The 21,685-nt window shown below is 42.8% G+C and overlaps 1 protein-coding gene across 1 annotated transcript in view; it reads right to left on the reverse strand.

Annotated features, from left to right (window-relative positions):
• LOC310997495 (cell adhesion molecule 2-like) overlaps positions 1–21,074 on the reverse strand; it is a 205,021-nt gene extending 183,947 nt beyond the window's left edge. Inside the window, exon 1 of the mRNA XM_083987205.1 lies at positions 20,764–21,074. Within this exon, the coding sequence (XP_083843331.1) occupies positions 20,764–20,824 (61 nt within the window). The 5' untranslated portion in view covers positions 20,825–21,074. The remainder of the gene's footprint in view (positions 1–20,763) is intronic.
• Between the last annotated feature and the right edge of the window lie 611 nt (positions 21,075–21,685).

Below are 21,685 nucleotides of genomic sequence, written 5' to 3' on the forward strand. Positions count from 1 at the left end.
CTAGCTCCTGGGCTTTTGCACTAGATACAGCACAACACCCTGTAGGCTAAGCCCACACACACACACACACACACACTCTGATGTGTCTGCTCTAGCCGCTTTTCTCTCTTCCACACATTTAGAATAAGTATGCATGGAAGATGGTGTTTGATATCATTCGATTTACTAAATTACCAAAATGAATCGGGGGTCTTTAGATCTTGTACACATACAGATACCAGCACTTCAAGCGCTTCAAAACAGCAACCCGAAAAATTAAACATGCTCAAAAACATACATTTTTCATGCATGTGTGCACACAAACACACACCTCTGGGCCAGCCTCCAGGAGGGAGTCAAGGCCTCTCAGCCAGAGCGGCGTCAGGGGACCGCAGTCTCTGATCATTTAATAGGCCTGGCCCCTGACAGACAGCGCTCGCTTCGTCTGCCTGTCAGAGGGCCAAAGCTGACCCTGCAGAGCCATTTCAGCTTTGGCTGGCTGCGTGCTGAGAGGCTGAGAAAAACGAGGGAGGGGGAAAAAAGCAAATCTAGAGCCCCAAAGCTTCTGTCTCTGTCACTACTGGTCATTATTTAACCATTCACTGGCAGTTTTCTCATCATCAGGACACATAAGTAAACACTCCTGCACACACAGACAGAGACAGGAGCCAAGATAGATCCAATAGATTTCTACTGGTACTGAATCATTCATTTACACATCATGTGCAACAGTAGGTTTTCATTGATTTGAGACACAGACGCACAAACAAATATAAACAAAGACATTACACAAATCCTGCACGCTGGCATTCTGTTACTTTGCACTATACTGTGCCGTAGGCTAGGAGTCATGCTGCATTTGAGGCACAACGAAAATAGAATGTGACTAAAAGAAAGCCAAACAATACAAGCCTCCAAACCGCAACTGTGCCTGTAGCAAGGGAAAATGACAGCACGTCTGAGTGCTGAGTGCTTACACACATGCACACAGCACACACATGCATATGCATATGCACAATAACCCTGCATGAAACAAACCATGAGAGCAAGGGAAGGCAGGGTGGGGGTGGTGGAATGGGGCGGGGGGGATGCAACATCAGCAAATGCCCCATAACCCCATGCCCAACAAGTTACACATGACTTGGTTAAAGGTGTGTGTGCGTGTGTGTGTGGGAGAGAGAGAGGGAGAGAGACTTACATTGATTAGATCTGACCTGCATGTGACTGAGACGCTGACATGGACTGAGATCAGTAAAGACACTGGGGGCTGACAGTGCATGTGGGACACAGTGTCATGACATGAATATGCCATTAAAAATATATTAGTTCTCAGTTATAAAAATAAATATATGCGACTGAATCAGGCTAATGACAGTTGCACGCAACAGCACAAGTGGCGCATTGAAAACCAAACACACAGTGCCGCTTTTCAATGCTGCGCCAGCACACACTGGACCAAAGCAGACGTGATAAAAACCCAAACCAATCCAAATGACAATCTGACATACGGGCTGCTCATCTCCTGCTTTCCTAGATCAACACAGATTGGACTAATGTATCACCATAATCCTCGCAACACTGAATCGGAACTGCTGCCTCATCCAACAGCAAAATGATCTCTATCTGGCGTGCGGGGGAATTGTCGCACCGTTTCAGGTGTGTCTTGGCTCGACTTGGTTTGTTCATAGTGAAATGAGCCTGTTTGCATATGAACACAGTACTGTTATTGCCTCGCTGTACTGTGCTAGAGATTAATTCATAGGTGGAAGTTTGGAGGCGGGGACGAGTGAGTATATTCATTACACTGAACTGCACAGACAAGTTTTTAATGAATTCTAAAGTATTTTTTGTTTGTTTTGTTTCTTTTTTTTCCCGTTCACTGGTGAGTAGGTGTGAGTATGCATGTGCGATAACTGGAGAGCAAAAGGCCACTTAGGGCCACTGTATAAAAACTAGGCTTCTATTCTACAGGGCAGAAAAAAAATACAGAGAGAGGGAGAGAGAGATAGAGAGAAAGAGAGAGAGAGATTCAGTGGGGCCCCTTGTTACTCATGCATGACCGGTCCATAATGCACTTCTGCGCTTTCACTCACCGTTGGCAGGACAACAGAATTACCGAGAAAAGGATTGGGGAAGGCAAGATTTGCCAAGACTGTGGGAACAGCCAGATTCCTCCTTGTAGCACAAAAGATGGAGGAAGAGCAGCTCAACTCTCGCACTCACTCTCTAATACATACATTCAGAGCACAGAAAGTATTATCCTTTATTGTATCACCACCTCTCTCTCTGAGCCCGATGCAACAGCGAAAGCATTTTTTCCACTTGGATCGCGAGCAAACATTCATGCATGAAGAAAAAAGAAGTTTGGTTGAAGTAAAGAAAAAACTCTGGGGTAAGATGAAGCTGAGTTTTCAGTACGGAACAAAGAAAATGATGCAAAAATTACCGCACCTCCAAGTCACACTCAATTTGAATGTGCACAAATGTGTGTGAGAAGGAGTGTAAGCGTGTTTGAGTAAAGAGCTTGTGTGTGTGTGTGTGTGTGTGTGTGTGTGTGTGTGTGTGTGTGTGTGTGTGTGTGTGTGTGTGTGTGTGTGTGTGTGCACCCAAGTATCCTACTCTGGCTGAGCATTGATCAGTCTGGCTCCCTACAAAGAAGATGTGAGCAGACAACTAATGGAAGAGCTAGCCTCAATTAGCCCACTGACTGATGGGAAATGTGATTTCATTTAGTTGTCACTACAGACACTGTAAACAAGTCATGTTTCCCCCCAGGAGAGAGCAAAAGGCAAACAGAGCAAGAGGGAGAGAGGAGAGTCAGAAGGATTTGTGATTACTTGTGTCTGTTTGTTTACAATCTTTCCATTGTGAGTCATGAAGGTTTCATGCGATGCAGTCTCATTGCATTAACTTGTGTCAGTGTCAGTGTCACCTGTAACTTGGAGTCCAGGGAGGTTCGACGGTAACCCTGCTGAGTGCCTCCAGTTGAAATATTGTCAGCGTTTTCATCCTCATGCAACTGAGAGCTGAAAATACTGACATCTATTTTTTTTTCTCCCTCTTTGCCTCAAACTTATGTTCTGGCTCGCACATCCTGCAGATTTAATTAACACCAACAGGAAAAAAAAAAAAAAACTTCCACAGACCTGTGACCAGGCCTTGTTAAAATTCAAATTAACATGGCTGTTAAGAGTTGGTTCATTTTGTTTATATGTGCAGTGTCCTCCCCTGTATAATGTGCTTTTCAACCACGAGGAGGCCTTTGGTTTCCTACTACAGCATTCAGAATTTAAAATAGCACACGAGTTTTGACCTGAGCATAAAATCAATCTTAAATTGATGCAAGTGATTGTCTATAAATAGCTACAGCTTTTCATGAGAAGGCAAAGGGTAGCAAAAGTTCAACCACAGAGACTGTATTCATAGATGTTCCATAGTGTCAGATGCCTTTGGTGTTCAAACACAACCAATTTGTTTTCTCCATGCCTGCTCTTCACCAATCACCTTGCTGATGTCAGAACTGTGTGGCCGTGACACCCACCAAGGACAACCAAATACGACGATCACCAACTGCTGTACTCATCCACAGGTTTCCTCCAGATAAGGGATGTAGCTATAGGTCCAGGAAGTCCAAGTCAAATCCATTAACTCCTCAAATGAAGATGCATTCTACAGCAGGCTGCGTTCAGAGTCGATGCCACCATCAGTTGGTATTGGAATTTCCTCATTGGCCATTTCCTTTTCAAATGTATTGGTGGTAAACACTTTTGATTCCATAAGCAGGGCTGTAGTGTCTTTAGAGGTTGCCAGAAGTCTAAAAAAGTCTAAATATACTGACTTTTTTAGACTTCTGGCAACTGGCAACAAATGTGGAGGCTTCCTGCACAAACCTTAGCTCCATGCTGTAAATCGCACATCAGCTGACGTAGACATGAATGAGCTTTTGACTTTCACACTGAGTGACCATTTTACAAGCAAATTTAGCTGAAATCACAGTCTTTGTCTTTGCTCGTATACAGTTATAAAATCAGGATTTCAGCAGCACAGAGCAGCAGCTTGAAAATTGCTCAGAAGTTAACATGTAGTCTAAATGGGCTGCGGATCAGTCCCCATTTAACCTGTTGTCTGACACATAAACATGCAAATGAGTCATCTAACGATATTCAACCACTTTTCCAACTGGATTTAGCAGCCTCTCAACATTTCCTGGGCTGCAGCATTACAAGCTTCAGGTAGTACAATGCCAGTCTGATCAAGCTCACATACAATGACAAATACAGGTAACAGTGTAATAGGGTCAACTAAGACGAGAATAAAGACATTTACAAGCAATTATGAATATTAAGGTATACAATTAGATGAGAAAAACAAGTCAGGAATTAATTACCAGAGTTTACATTGGCCTTGAGTTCAGTCTGCAATACAGAGTTATTTCATTCAATTCACACTATTTCAATGACTGGAGCAGGAAAATGAGTTTTCTTCCCCATCTGTGTGCATGCACCAGGGACAGACAGCAGATCTGTGTCTCGGGATCTAAGATTATGATTGAAAGATGAGCTTAGATCATGGTCTTGACTCCATTAGGGGAATTTACGTGCTATACACTACATATTATACAGGACAAGACTCGGAAATGCATAGGGTCAGAAATGATCTGAGCCCTCTCACAGACACTGCACATTAACTGTCATTTGGATGCACATAACCTTTATGCAGCTGAATTTCCGTAGTGCTGATATGAAACCGAGGTCTCACTTCAACCGCAGATGGGGAGAGAGAGAGGGAGAAAGAGAGAGAGAGAGAAAAAGGACACAGAAAGGAACAGAAAGAATGTGGCTTTGTAGTGTAACAGTTTCATCAGTACAGCCTGGGTGTATTCTGAGGGAAACAGAGCACTGTGCGAATCATTCTGAAGAGAGGAAATTATATGTCATGCTCTATAAAGCAAGCACTTTATATATTTTCAGAGACGGTATCCTTGTGGCTTATATCATTATACAGTGGATGTACAACACTCTGTTATGATGACATCACCTCATTTTAAGCCATTTAGTTTCTCGGCTGTAGCTGCCTGCAGTAGATGGAGCTGCTTTAAAGGGTAGAGTTTCCCAAATTCCTTTCACATATTTTGACCCAGGCAGAGAGCTAAAATAGAAGTGGAGCAACATAATGATATGGCAGAACCTTTACGCCGGTCAAGTGGCATTTTTGCCTCACTTGTGCACATTTGATATTTTGGAGACATATGACTGGTGCAAAAGCATGGAAAAAAGAAGGACTAGTCAGTCAGGATCACTTCCTAGTGATCATTCCCTGTGATCACTAAGGATCACAGGGAATACAAATACATGAATGATGGATTATCTTTCAACATTAAATATGAAATGATTATATATGTTTGTTGCTGTTTTATATGTTTTTTTATATCATTTTATATTTGCATATTGTTCTACTTTTCTTTACCTTGTATGCTACATGCTACTGTAACAACCAAATGTCCCATGTGTGGGATGAATAAGCGGTCTTGTGTCTTATAACATCATCAGATTGCCCATCCCTTTGCAGATTTGTTACAGTTGATCTGAGTGACATTGATTTCAGATCAGGAACATAAGAGGCGTTCAGAATTTATAACAACCGCAGAATAAAGGGTCAAGCAGCATGGGGGAAGGTAATCAATTCTACCAGGTACCGCCATGTGCTATGATATTCTATTACACCTTTACTTCTGATTAGTTGTATGTATTTTTTTCCCATCCCTCCCAGGCAAAACATCTCTTTCAGTACTTCCTCATTCCAACCTCACCAACCAGAAGAACAATCTCCTCTGTATCCAGCAATATATATCTGAAAAGGCATAAATCCTCCTAAATGGACCTTATGGAAGGCGCTTGCTTTGCATGGGACATCATCAAGTTGTCACATCTAACAGCCATTCACCTGATGGATAAATGGCCTCTGTGCCTTGCTCTCCTGGGCCCGTATTCCTAAAGATTCTAAGAATCCTCTCAGAGAGCTCCTAACTTAACCTAAAAATTCCTAGCAAGGAGTCTTAGCTTAGGAGTGATTCCAGAACACTCTCAGAGAACTCTGAGCAAGGAGTGGACAGAAACTCCTATCTTAGTGAGGAGGTGTGGTTGACCCCCGTTGCTAGGTATGAGTCATCATTTCAAACGCTGTGATTGGTTGATCCATAAAGTTAGATAAAGGGGCGGTGTTTAGCTCAGTTGGTAGAGCAGCCGCCCCATGTGTTGAGGCTATAGTCCTCGCTGCAGGTGACCCGGTTTGAATCCTGTGTCGAGCAGTCCTATCATGTCATTCCCTCTCTTTCTGCTTCCTCTCTCTCTCTCAATTGTTCTGTCAATTAAAGACCAAAACGCCCAAAAAACCTACTTAAAAAAAAGCTAGATTAAAAAATATACTTTTGGTGATAATGTGCAAAGGATGGACCCTCAAATCGATAAATTTAACCATAGAATCCAATCTTATGAAGACTGTGTAATTGTAAAAAATATTTCACATAAAACAAAATATCTGTTAAATGAATAGTAAGCTATACTTTAAAATTATCCCACAAAATGTGTGAAAACTTGCACAGTATTCACATAGTGAAATTTATATTTATTTGCTTATATTAATTACCATGCTAGTAATTTTTGCACTTTCAACTTTCAACATTTCAACTCAATTTGGTATTAACGAGGGTAAAATTGCTCAGCTTTCAGTGTCTGTGTTTGCTGACCGGCCTATAAGAAGCAGTGTTGGTTGGCTTTGAAATCTGAAAGTCATTTTTAGTCCTCTAATAAATTTTTGTACTTTGGGGAGCTTATACAGTGTTGCGAGTCCTTTCCTGTTTTTGATTTTGGCTTTGAAATCTACCACAAACCAGTGAACAGCTATGGAGAAGAAAAGAACAAGGAAACCCAACTGGAACAGGAACAATCTGTAGCGTTTCATTAATTCACTGTCATCCAGTGTTTGGAGAATATCTCTCCTGCCTCTTCTGTCCACCAATTTGTCCTCTGCTTAGGGAACTCCTAAGCCACTTAAAAGTCCTCTTCCCTACTCTTAACAGATCCCACCTTAGGAGCTCTCTTAAGAGCTAGGATTCTTTAGGAATAGGCTTTTATCTTTACTAGGATCTACTCTTAACTTTTAGGAGAAATTCTAAGAAAACATCATGATTCTAAGAATTTTCTTAGAATTTGGCCACTAGGAGCAACTCTTTGCACTAAGAATCTTTAGGAATACGGCCCCTGGTCTGTTCTGGCTCTGTGCGAGTTTCATAGAGGAAGAAAAGTCAGCCAAGATTGAAGTTATTGTCGAAACTGCCAAGATTAAAGTTTACCTTCTTCACTATATATAATTTGCAAAATTAAAGTATGAATCTGACAAAGTATGTGGTTCACTTAACTTCTCAGCTGCTTCATCCATAAAGAAATTCTCCACAGAAAAGCAATCTATACAGTACGTTACTCACCCTGGGGGCTGCTGCGATTAATTAGAATTTTTTTTTTTACAAGGACATCAACATAACTATCTACAAACTTTTTTAATTCAGTCACAGAATATACATTGCCATTGGTATGCAGTTTCTGCCACACCACAAAACGCAGTGGTGCTTGTTAAAACACTTTTCATATCTATGCAAGTGCAATGAATAGTGTCTGACAAGGGCGCTTGTCTGCCCATTGGAGTAGCCTCATAAAGGAAACACCCTGCCAAGATAAAAGCCCCGGGTGACACTGGAGAGAGAGAGAGACGTTGTGGGTAAGAGAGAGAAATGAAACATCCAGAGGAAGGAAAGAGCATGAAGGTGTGGAGGGAGACACATAAGGGGGATGATATACAAACATGTTGCGAGAAAAGTGAGAAGCAAGTAGGAAATGAAAACCCTGCTTCCTTTTCAGACTGAAGAAATGCAGATAAAGACACTACTTCGACTGGGCCACTTACATCGCTATCAGGAGGACAATCCAATCTCCTTGACATTTGGCAGGCAGCACATTTTTCAAAAATGAAATGTAAAACGTCAGTATCAAAAGCTTATTTTCATGCTATATGTGTACTATCACGCATCTCCTGAAATTCTCTAGAAAAATAAATGTTCATTGGGAACAAAAACAAATGTTTTATTGATATCGGGATGATTTTTTTTTTCAAAAAGCAAGATGAAACAGACCTTCTGAAACATCACCTCGTCATTGTTGTTTATCTCTCGCGATTGTATCTACATACATAATAAAGGGTTCAAACTCAGCTTGTGTATGCTATTTGCATTTGTGAAATGGAGTGTGTGTTGATGTGTTTGAGCACAAGATTGAAGCCGTGTCAAGGCTCATTTCCTGAATATCTCATGCATGGTTGCTGTTCTTTTTTTGGCATCTGCTTTTTTTCCCTCTGTACGGTCTTTCATTTGTTTCATTCATTGTTATTACCTTTCTTTTTTTTAAACTCTCTGTGTTAATCTGTCTCTGCTCCAAATTCCTGTCTGTATATGGTGCAGAAGGAGCAGATGTGGATTTCCTCTATTCTGCCACATCCATCCTGTTACCCCGACATCCCTCTAATTCTCTCATCCCCCTCAACCCATTTATGACACACATACACACACACATGCACACACTCTCACTGTTTTGCTGTTACCCTCATCCCTGTCTCATCTCATCTTATCACCGTGAGGCTTTAAGAGAACTTCGGCACAGCAGTGGCCAGTAACATGTCACTCAAGATCCGAGCCGAGCCACAGGCACAACATATACTCGCATAACATCTCAAAACAACCAATCACCTTCCTCTGGTGTATTTTCAGCTGTCTTTGTCTGCCCATGCACTTTTTTCCTCCCACCTTTCTCTTCTGTGTTATCCTTTCCATCAAAAGTGGTCTCCTTTGAATGACAAGCATGCACTGGATAACAGGAGAACTGCTGAGACTTTGGGGATTATGCTATTAATTTTGCTAATCAAGCTGGAAAGAGATGAAAGCACAGCAAGCGGTTCAAGACGTACGTCTGCTTGGTATAGCGTTGTAGTTTAAAAAGACTTAATTTGATACAAATTAGAAAATAAATGTCTACTTACTTGCTTCACAAGTACATTCAGGAGTAGTCTCAGGCTTTATCCCTCATTAAAAGATGACAGAATTACATTTCTGTTTGAAACATCACCTTTACTGTGCATGATGTCTCTGATGTAAATGTGTTCTGTCTATGGGTAAGACATGCAGCAATGCCTCCCTGTGAACATGACAAATGCAAAGGTATGAGAAAAAAATGCCTGGAATCAATATATCAGCACGACAGAGCCATGTGAGAATAAGACAGGTAAGAGTGTCACTTTCCTGATTATCACGCCACTGATTAGTTTCAAGTAGAACTACCTGTTGTGGTACTTAAAGGGACAACGAGGAGTTTCTACTTGGTTATAAAAAAGTATCACGTTAATGTGGATGAATCTCCGCTACCCACACTTGTTAATGGGCCCATTTTCGATAAATATATCGTTTTGTCTCTATCGTTATTTTGTTATTATTAGTGGTGGCGGAAATGCTGGTCGAGCCGACCAGCGTTTCCTTACTTTCGGTTTCGCAACGAGTCATGAGAATAACGCAGCCGAATCGCCGTTTATGGTCGGAACTACGACGGTATGTGAACCTCTTTGAACCTCTGACTTTAATTATTGATGAATGAAAACATGAGTCTGTCTTGCGCCGGTCAAAGAATTTTATGGTGCACGCGGAGGCTCATAAATGTAGTGTGAAAACGCTTCGCTTTTCCAAAACTTCTCGTTGTCCCTTTAAATGGACCTCGATGCTAGCACAGGCCTTGATGTCAGGGACATATTTCAAAACTCCACCTTGATCTCTGATAAGAAAAACACTGTCATCATGATCCAGTATGTTTGCCATAAGAGGATACATGCATGCTTGGAATAGTGTAAATCTGCTGCTGACGGAAAATGTATTATTTCATATTACATGCAAATTATTTCTTGCTGCCATGTGCAATATGATCCGGAGCAATACTTTCCATAACGCTGGGAATCACATTGCACTGCGATAGATGAGCATAGAAATGATCCGTATCTAACAGGAAAATCTCATATTGCCTTTGCTTACTATTTATGGATTCTGCCTTGTTGTTCTTTCTAAACAAAGTGCATCATTTTCAGAGGAAATTTAAATGTAACTCTGAAGCGCTCATATGTCTATGGAGGTGAAAGGTGGCCCGGGGATTACAAAGTGTGAAGGTCACCTCTCGTCAAAGAGGCAGGACTAGGACCGGCTGTAATGAGGAACTACTACAGTTTAAGGATATGGCTTCTTTTTGGTTAGAGGCTCACTTTTAATAAGGTCAGGATTAGGGTGACAAGCGTATTACAACAAGGGCTTAGGGTCAGCGCTTAGTCCTGGAGAATAGGCTACCATTTACCAGCTCAGTGCAACTGCGGCTAACATTGCCTCACTACTACTGTCGTGCCTGCAGATTTTGGGTCTGTATCTTCAGTAAAAGCTTCTGTCTGCAACTCCATGTGTGTATGTGTGAACATATACGCATATGTGTGTGTATGGAGAGATGGGCATTGGGAGGTGACCACTGGTGTGAGGATTTGTGCACGTCAGCTCTTAGGATTTAATATTCGCTATGCCAGTGTCTCCATTCACCATTTTCTTGTCCACTCTCCTCCACTCCCCATCTCAACTACAGAGTAGAATGATAATGTTGCTCTCAGGGTGCTTCTCAAAGGATTAGCACAGATTAGCATTAGCTGGTCCATTTGAACTGGAAAGACATACAGCAGCATTAGCATGTTGGCAAACTGGTGTTGAGTTGCAGCCATCGTAAGAATTTGCAATGGGAGATAAGGAAGCAGTGAGTGAGAGAGACTCCCAAAGCTTGGGAGCTTGGGATTTGCTTATGATTCGTGACTGTAATTGTTTGACCTTTGCTTTCTATGTTTTTTTTTCTATATTATATTCTATGCATAATATTTTCCAAGTCTTTTACTCCTCTTATGAAATTGCAGGATGACATGAGCTTGTACAAGAATGCTACCAGGAGCAATAACAATTTTCTAAAACAATAATGTTGACAAATTTCCTGCTGAAAATAACAAGTGTTATTAATGAAATGTCATACAATCCAAAAATAAATGACTGCTGCCAAAAGCCAGAACATACAGCCAAGGTTACAACTGAAATCCAATCCATCAAAACTAATCCAGCTGTGCTAAATTCACCTCCCAGGTGAGCCAGAGATTAACATTTAAAAATTGAAAATGCCATGGTAGCAAGGCACTGACAAGCAGTGAGAAAGTTATGTAAGCATCAAACTGAACCATTAGGCTGCCAAACGACTTGGCTACAATTTTTAAACAAATAGTTTCAAAACGCACAAGCGGCTGCTGTGATGCCCCGCATCATGGATGGAAGATTTTTTATTTTAAGGATACAAATGCATTATTTTGACCTCACTTACTTCTCACTAATGAGTCAAACTATGAGAATTTTGACTCAGTTCAGCCAGTGGAAGCTTTTGACTTGTGGGTATAGGAGAGTGATGGGCTGAGTAATTGAGTGCACTGTGAGACAAACACTAATGAGGAAGATAAAGGAGGAATTGAGTTAACCATGTTCCCATTTGTAATGATAAGAGATGAAGACAGACAGAGAGGATGTGCAAAGAAAGGAAGACCTCTCTGCTTTCCAAAAGAATGCATCTGCTGTATGTCTAACTTGTCTAGTTGTTTTTGCAAAGCACAATGCTTGCTCTTCCCAACCAGAGCAAAGTGGGAGAAAAGCAAATAGCTTTAAGATAGACGGTGAAATTACCCGTAATTGGAGACCATTTAAAAACATAATAACTTCTTTGTTTCCTCAGCAGGGGGTTCAGGACGGGGGAAGCTTTTTGATTAGGACTGCAGATGAGATAGCTATAAAACCACTGAGCCAAACCCTCACCAGATTCACACAGTGTGCAAGTGCAAATGTTAAATCTTTCTGCCAAAATGCACAAATTAATAATTCTGGAAGAGGAAGGATTATTAAAAGTCCAGTGTCAGTTCAACAGGGACCGGTTAGGGGGAAAAAAAGAAAAAAAAAAAGAAATCTTATCACACACACATTCCCACATTAAGCACCGAGAACAAGCAAACAGGCTTGTAAAATCTCCGAGCATCAATGCTAAACACCAACTTACAAAAAAATTCAAATGGAGCATGAAAATATGTATTAAAATCCAGCTGGAAACATGCCACAGCATCTTCAACAAAGATGTGTATGCAGTAGCAAATTGTTACCGTTCCACTGAGTAGGATAGGGGAAGTAAGCTTAGGGGTGTGTGTCACTTAGGATGGGGGGAATAATGTTGTGTAGCATAGAATGGATTTGCAATGTGGCAAACTGAGACAGATGGTGATGGGGGCTGTGTTTTTCTGTGTGCTATGTGTTTGCTAGCTTGGACACATTGTGCTGTGCAGTGTGTGTGTGTGTGTGTGTGTGTGTGTGTGTGTGTGTGTGTGTGTGTGTGTGTGTGTGTGTGTGTGTGTGTGTGTGAAGAAGAAATCCCTAAGGCGCATTATGTATGCTGCCGCTCGCTCACCCAAGCCAAGGGTCTCAGTTCATTTGGTTTTTAACTGTTATAAATTGTCTCACTTGACTCCATCTTCCCTCCCCTCTACAACAGGCCTGGAGCAATCTTTACACAGGCAGCGGCCAGACTCCAAACTTAGAACCAATATACATGTAGGGTTTGGAGGACTCACAAAACAGGATCCATGTTTAATGTAGATGACACTGAGCCTAATTGGAGGGGAGACATCATGACAACAGTGCCACAAAGAAAGGGACACAGACCGCGCATGTGAAGGAATGGAGCGGCAGAGCCAAGCAAACAGCTGGTTTGGGTGTGTGAGTGTGTGGGCGTGTGTGTGTGTGTGTGTGTGTCTTTTAACAGGTGTATGGGTTCATGGTGTGAAACCTCTTTAGCTGGATGAAATTTAATACCTGCATTTTTCAAACGTAATCACCTAATTACAGCCTTTATATATAATTCATGTTCTCTTGAGTTTCTGTCTCTCTCTCTCTCTCTTTTACACACACACACACACACACACACACAAATACAAAAAAAACTGCATACTCTCCACCCTCCGAAGAAACTGCGTAATCCTCCTATTGCTCCCAATCTAAAAACAGTTTCGATTTACAGTGTGCAGCAGCCACAGTGGAGGGAGCGATTCAATTTGAGTTTCAGACAACATCAGTGGATTCTACCTGCATAATTTCACTGCATTAGATGTGTTTAGAAATGGTGCTCATGCAAAAGAGTGTCTAATAGCTTTCAAAGACCGAATTAAGATGTGGGGGGACGCTCAAGCTGATGATTAGACAAGGGACTAGAAAGTGACTTCTGGCGATAATATGAATACAAAAACACACTTTCTCACACACACACAAACACAAGCACACACAGAAAGTCAATTAACATGAACATGTGTCTTCGGGGAATTATATTTCAATTAGCTTTAGCTACTTCTAGGCTCCCTCTGAGACCATAATGCTAAAACAAGTGCATAGATGTGTACTTGTGAATGCAGTAATTCCTGCTTTTCAATTAGTATCATGCCATAATTCCATACTGTTGTTGTATAAGTACAAGCTAAGAAATTAAGCACTACATCAAAGTTTTGCATGACATTTTAAAAACCATAGTGTTGCAGTACATACACAGCTGATCCAAAACAATATTGTAGCAATGCAACTTAACAAGTATCAATACCCACCAGATATGTGGAATAGACATTAGAGGGAAATGAACACTGTCATTAGAAAAGGAATGCAACTCATTTTGGGGATTATGGCGTAGCAGCAGTCATTCGGAAATATGAACAGTGACTTGAGGAACACCTGTGGGATTTATTCATGTGGGTTCATTTCTGCAGGAGAGACTGGAAATTGCAGTTGTGTCTTCTTTCTCTCCTTTCCCCAGTTCTGCATTTTTTCAACTTTCAACCTATTGCCGGTAACCTATTCTTCCTGTCAAACCTAATTTGACTGGAAAAACATGCCTGTGTACGTGGACAGAGGAAGTTATCTCTGAATCTTGGTCATAAAAAAATAGCAGAGTACAATGTGGGAAAAAAGCCTCAGTCCCTCTTTAGTCCATACTATCAGATCAAACACGGTCCGTGAAAACATTTGTCTGCTGTTTCCTCACCGCTCCGTCTTTATACTGCCAGGCTCCCGTGTGCACAAATGTGCATATGTACTTGCGTGAGGATGTGTGTGTATATATTTTTGGTGTACACATACAATATGGCTGTGTGGGTAAGAATATCTCTGTACACAATATGGGATACTGCTTTGGATGAATTCATTTCTGTCAAGAACAGACACAGAGTCCCCAAACAATATCAGAGTTGGGGTAGGAGAGCTGAGGGAGTAGGCAGAGTCACGGCTGTCCATATCTTTATCTCTGTTGAAGAAAATGATTACTGTAACATGTACTACCAAGTCTCCAGACTCTGGCCCGCAGGGAATTGTATGAAAAGGAGCTGTCAGATGAAAGGGCACATAACATAGAACGAACATTATCTAGGCTAAGAGTTATTAAGAGAGAGGGGGCGATACATGAACCTGTGGAGCATGTTGGGTTCAACTCAAAGTGCATCTTAAATCAGCCTTCTTAATTTGTTTGTTTATTTGCAAGCACACAGGCTATGTGTGTATGTGTGTGTGTCAGAGAGAGGCAGAGAGGGAGGGAGCGAGGAAGAGAATAATGTCATTGCCTTATTTGTTCTTTATTTTCTCTTGTTCTTCCGTTTGAAAATACCTTTTACTTTTCCCCGGTTTGAGTGAAAGATTACAACCCCGACTGTGTGGAGAGTTTTAATCCAAAAAGGTGATTGTGTCTGTGTCACTTTATTCTGGAGTGTCTGAGATTAGTGACACATGGCTTGTCAAAGACTGGAGCTTCAGATTAGCCACTTGCTAATCCTTTGGAATTCAATGCTAATACAGACATCACATATGCATGCACGCGTACACACAGGCAGACACGCTCGCTCCCAATAAACAGGCTGCTTTTTTCCCAATAGTGTGCTTGTGGCTGATTTGTATGGGTAGATTATATCTAATCGCTAAAGTCTATTGCAAACAAAAGAAGCCAAACATCCCAGAAGTTTGCTTGTCAATCAAGACCCACCAGATAAATTGACTTGAGCGGTAATCCTAAAAATCCCTCTGATCTTTAGGAGAATGATGTATCATATTGAACCAATGATATAGTTCATAGAGCAGAGAAATCTGATCATTGGAGCTCATCAGAAAAATGAACACCATGTGCAGTTTCCAGCATTAAGAGCTTTTTATTCATTTCTTCACTTGTATTTTTTTTTACAAGTGAAGAATCACAGTTTCTTATCACATCACCAAATGCATAGTAACTAATATTCTGACTCGTGCACATAAATAGCTCTGTGTTAACTTTGAAGAAAAGCCCCATCAGCTGATAGGTTAGCTGAGCTTGCATATACTTCATTCCCCTACTGTGAGGTCTATTTAGGGTGTAAACCCACTGTCTGCTGCTGCTGCTGCTGCTGCTGCTGCTGCAGCCAAATCCACCTGTGGGTTTGTAGTCTCATCGTTCTCCATGGGAGGCTGCATTTGATCTCTCCCTTCTCTCGCTTTAGGCTGGCTTTAAATTACACTTTGCCAGAGTTATGAAACACAGCCTTGATGCCAAAATAAAAAAATCTCCATTTATTCCGCATTCATTCTCAGCAAAAAAGAGGGAGGGGGAGTTAGAGACATGGTTGACATGTTCTGTTTTTGTAGCTAGAAAGCCATTTGCTCATCATCAACATATGACTCTATTAGATAATCACTTTGGCTAAAGTAACATACTGTTTATTAAAATCAAATTACAATCTCACTATCTTGTATGAAATGTGACATGTTCTTGAACTTCAGCCCTGACAACATAATTGTGAGTGTTTTTTGATTTGTAAGCTTGAAATGTGCAGTGATGGTGCATCATTTCCCTCACACAGCCAATTACTTTAGAGTAGCTATTTTCAGGAGACATTTGCCAGGACCAGTAAAGCCTTATACAATAGATTTCATTCAGCTGAATGACTGCTTTAAAGCTCAGGTGATGTCACTGCCCACACAATGCAGCGAGCTGGAAACCTGGAAGTTATCTACTGTAAGAAGCCTCGGCAGCTGGCATGTTGTAAAGCCATATTCTCAGGAGACACAGTCTCCATGTCGTTGCATTCAGACATACACGCTGATTGGAGCTTGCCTCTCATTACATCTGTAGCCTTCTTGGATATTTAGCGTTGAGTAAATACAGATATTTAAACATTGGGCTATTTGGCAGATGTTTTCTCTGGTGTTTTGTGTATGTGTGTGTGTGTGTGTGCGTGTGTGTGTGTGTGTGTGTGTGTGTGTGTGTGTGTGTGTGTGTGTGTGTGTGTGTGTGTGTGTGTGTGTGTGTGTGTGTGTGTGTGTGTGTGTGTGTGTGTGTGTGTGTGTGTGTGTGGGATGTTTCTGAAGTTGCTTGCCATTATTACAAACATAGAGCATGTCTGTATATAATGTTACACTGGTGCTTGAAAAATTTGTTTATTTACTGCTAGTTTTTGAAGGGAATGACTGGCGTTGCAGTCTGTGCTGTGGCATTCACTGTGGGCGCATCCTATTCTGGAAGCTCATAATAGCCGAGGAGATTTCTACAAGCTGGTTTGGGAGCTGAGCTATTGGTTGGCACTCTGCACTTCAGAGGACATTTGCATACAGCTTAAAACTTTTAGGGGCTAGGTGTGTTTTTGAGTCTCTGCCATCTGCGATTTTGTTTATTAAGCTCAACAATGGCTGGCCAACTCCATCTTCCTTCCTCATTTTATCCCTGTGCCTGAACACACGCCACCAGAGTGTCTGAAAGCACGCTCCTGCCCGAGCAAAACCTGTCCCGAATGTGCAGGTTTACTGATATGAGAGAAGAGTCAGGACAGGTGGCAGGATCACTGTTTCTGGAGCATTTCTACTCTGCCATGAGAGTTTTAAAGCTCCAAATCTACCACGTTCCCCTCTGGCCTCCTCCTCCTTTCTGTTCTTACTTTTTTTTTTAAAACACCTGGACTAACAAAAGACTGGCTTTGATCACGGGAAATCCCTTGGCAGAGCAGCAATGAATCCACAGCGGAGCTCGGTGTGCGTGCGTGCGTGTGTGTGTTTGTATGTGTGGATGCTTGTGTGATGCACACTGACCAAGTGCTGCTCTACTGAGGATTCTCACCATTGAAGCCTCATGGCTTTGGTATAAGGTACAGAGCACCTCACATGTTCTACCTATCAAAGCTCAGCCATGGAAATGACTACATTACAAACACACACAAGTGGTGGTGGTGGTGGGAGGGGGGGCAAGTGCAAGTGAGCAAGAAAGAGAGAACATCTTGTTTCTCCCATGTAATCAGTGGCTCTGCAAACACACACACAAGGCCGCTTGTTATCAGAAGCTTTCCCACGCTGCCGTGGTACAAAGCTCCACACCAGGATGGGAGGATAAAGTGAGGGAGGAATGGACGGAAGTACAGAGAGATGGAGGGTCAGCCTTCAGCAGCTTAGACTCACTGCGGGGATAAACACATCCCTCGGCAGGGGTTTGTATTTAGGCTAGCAAGATCAGAGTTCGAAACAGACAGACTAGCAGGCAGGCAGAGCGACAGGAAACAGACAGAGCAGCAGAGATAAACAGACATCCAAACAGCAAACAACAACAACAACAACCAGTGCACATATCACACACTTTAGTTGAGAAGAAGACCGCGCATTCCTCCTCCACACCACTCCTCCCACATTACTCTTACATCAACTCCTCTATTCTAGCACATCTCCCTCTTTCTCTGTCGCTCTCTGCCTCGCTCGCCCCTCGCCGCCTGCCGCTCGGCTACAAGCTCTTACGTAAGAGGCCCATTTGCATAACAGGCTGTTTTCTCTGGCTCCGGCATGGGCACATGAGACACAGTGGATAATATGTTAACAACTCAGCCTGTTGGTAAACAACAACCTCCATCACAACACTTCAGTCGCACTATTGCGCAGGTCTACTCGGTGACAGTGATGTGGATGGGAGTCCAGCTGGCGCGGGGCCAAAGGGGCTGAAACAGCTGTCATTTACAGAGCGTGCGGACGTGGCTCGAGCTAGACAGACTTCATTCAGGTGGAGGCTGACCTGCCTGCTGTGTGGAACCTATACAATAATAGGTCTTGCACCAAGAGATGACTGTTCAAATCAAGCAGCCTAGCATTATCCTCTTCAGGGTGGAGGGAGAGAGTGGAAGAGAGAGAGAGAGAGAGAGAGAGCCAGATTGATGTGTGTGTGGTGAGCCACACATGAAATGTGACGTGCATCGGGGGGCCTCTTCATAAACTATATAAACAGGTCATACATTTGCAGAAAGTAACGCAAACCCACACACACACACAGACTAGCACATAATGAGTGTGCCGCCCTCAGGAGAATAAAGAGGAAAAGAAAGGCTCTGGAACGTCAATAAACGCTGCAATACAAGCTGTCAGATAGACCAGATACCCAGAGATACCTCATTACATACCAATTCATTAAGTCAAGAATGGCCTTAATCATGTCTGGTTATTAAGGACGGACTGCTTTCACTCTTGTCGTCCCTCTCATGTGACCACACAGATGCACATCAAAAGGGACGACAACAAATGATCAAGGGAATCAAGCACAAATGATCTCTCATTTGGGGTTTTTCATTTGCTTGTGGGAGAAACAGCAGTTAAAGTCAAGATGATGCTAATTTTGTCTTTCATGTAAAAAAATAAATAAATAAAGTGTTATCCAATGCTTTAAATACACCTTGATATGATCTGAGAGGGATGAAGTGGACTTAATATCACACAACCTGCAGCTCAGTGTGGCATTTGTGGCCCTGCTGTTAGACTGACAGTTGTTTCGGAGTAAATCCATCACCCTCCTGCCACTGTTAAACAGTGTGAATGTATCAGTCCAGAAACTCATGAAAATATGTCTCCTATTTAACTCCTCACATATACTGCTACAAAATTTTTTTTGCTCAGACGTATCCAGACTTCTACGGTGCATTTAAAGCATATTGAGAAATTACCACGGAAAAATATGGCTGGGTTGTTCTGTGTCAGACTAGTTAAAAGTGGAAGTCGTCTGGGAGGGGAAAAAATGTGAACAGTGCTAAAGAAGCTTCTGGACCAAGTGCAGTTTGTGTCCTCAAAAAACAGGAGCCTGAGCTGAACTCAACAGTCTTTTGATGCGAGTCAAATTCCAATTTGAGCTACAAAAACTCAGACTCCGATTCTCCGTTCAGAGCGATCAAATGACTGTAGACACAGAGTTCACTGGTATTTTCCATATTGACCTGCAGCAGCCTCTCCTCTGCTGTTACTTTGACATTTATCTATTTAATACAGTTATAGATGAAAAATAAAATAAACCTCAAAGAAGTGTAAAGGGCAAAATAGTTTTTTTTCCCCATTTCATTTGAACATTTCACTGTTATTTATCTCCTAAGTAGTCAATGAAACACAAAGAAGCTATTTCACTGTGACCTTGACCCTCAAAGTCACCTTACTACAGCCAGTCCTCTGTTGTCTAAAGACCTCAGAGTCATAATTACCACACAGAGACAGAAGATCACAGTAATGTTGACATATTGTGGACTTCACCTGTATCCAAATTGAGTTGCATGTCATAACTGGACGGTTATCACACAAACCAGTCGCTCAGCACAGTGGTGTAAATATTGGCTTAAGGAGGTTTCATCTGAGTGGAAGAGCGACTTTAATGTCAACAGATATCAAATAGCAGAAAATAAACTTCTGGGAAAGGAGAAGCCTGTCGTTCTCATCAGGCCTGTGCACCTGTTCCTTCGTTAAACCCCATGCGGGCAAACAAAACACTGGAGCTGGACCACGAACCACACACACCACACCTGTACAGAGGAATAACGAGTCAACGGAAAACAGGGAAATATACGGGAGTCGAAATGCTCTGCGTGAGTGCACGAGCCCCCGAAGTTGCCCTAATCGGCTGCATCGAACAGTTCGGTGCGTAAAACGCGTCCAGTGTCTCTATGACTCAGCCAAGTGCTGCAAGTCAAAAAACAACCGCGAGGCTGGTTATTTCACGCTGAGGTGTGTCTTCCCAGCGGGCGTGTTCCCCCCCCCTTCTCATTGACACTCACGCACAGGACACAAGTGCGTGTGGATGCAGGGGAATGCACCGCGCTGCATATGGCTTCACAGTGGTGCTCGGGTCGTGTCCCGAGCACAGCATTGAGGAGACAGGATTCCCCCTCATTCCTCAACATTAACATCCGAGTGATCCCCGAATGATACAGGACCGCTCTCCCCTCCTCTATTGAGCTGCCTCACATCACGCACGTTTGCAGACAAATGCACGCACATTCAGCGCACGTACAGACTTGCGCATGCAGGCACAAATGAGCACGAGGATGAGAAACACTGTGCGTGTATGTGTGTGTGTGTGTGTGTGTGTGTGTGTCAGAGAGAGGGGGGGGGGGGGGGAGCTCTGCATCTCTTTGCCAGGACCCGCGTGTGACCGCGCGGTCTGCCCCTTTGGTCGTCCTGCCCTGCTGCTAGCCTGCAACATGCGCGTGTACACACACACACACACACACACACAGGCATACACGCAGCTAACGCACACACACAAACACACGTGCATGTACGCACCAACACCCAGTCCCGTGGCTCACCTTTCAGAAGAATCCCATAAATAGTGTAGAGGGTGAAAACCAAATGACTCTTCAGATTCATCCTGTCTTCTCCGCGTCTCTGCTCCTTTTGCTTCCGCGCGTATTTCTCCTCCTCACCGTCTCTCCCCACTGAACCTCGAACGGGACCGGGCGGCTCTGCCAGCTATCCAGGTGGACTTGGGAGTGCGTCTTTTGTGCTTCCTTGGGAAAACGGGGGTGGATAACAACAAACCGACTTCACGACCCCGCAAGACTGTGATGCTTTGGGAAAACGGAAATGATCTCGCTCCTCCCAAAAAAAAACCAACAAAAAAAAACAAAACAATAGTCTGGATATTTCTTTCTCAGAGATGCACCAGCGGTGAGGTACAGGGTCAGGTTTGGACGGGACTGAACACCAGCAGTCAGGCTCATACACTGTGAACAGTCGTCCTCTGGTAACAGAGTGGATCTGCCGCTGCTCAACTACTGTCTGCCCCGCTCTTGGTCTGCTGTGGCGCACAGTTCACAGTGCAGCGAACACGAGTGGATTGTTTGAGTCCCGCCCACACAGCGTTGACGGACACGGCAGGTGAACCAATCACGAAGACCAGAGGCTAAGCGAAGTGGGGGAGAAGGGGGGTGGGGTCGCCGTATGAGACACACTGCAAAAAATATTCATTTCAAGCTTTTTTTTTTTCTTTTCCTTTCTTTTCTTTTTTTGAATTTCCCTGACTGATAAAATACTAGTAGGCCTAAAGCTCATGCGTGCACATAGTGGCGACCAAGAGTAAAAACCCGTGGGGAGATGGGGTTGCTGCAACAAAAGAAAACGCATCAGATCAATTCAAAGGATCTAAATGTAAAAGCAGAAATCCCTGCTGGGAGGGGCAGTGAGGAGGAAATCAGCCACTGCTTTTTCCACTGTGATTGATCTGAGTGT

This window comes from Trachurus trachurus (genome assembly GCF_905171665.1).
Source record: "Trachurus trachurus genome assembly, chromosome: 14".
Taxonomy (NCBI): Eukaryota; Metazoa; Chordata; class Actinopteri; order Carangiformes; family Carangidae; genus Trachurus; species Trachurus trachurus.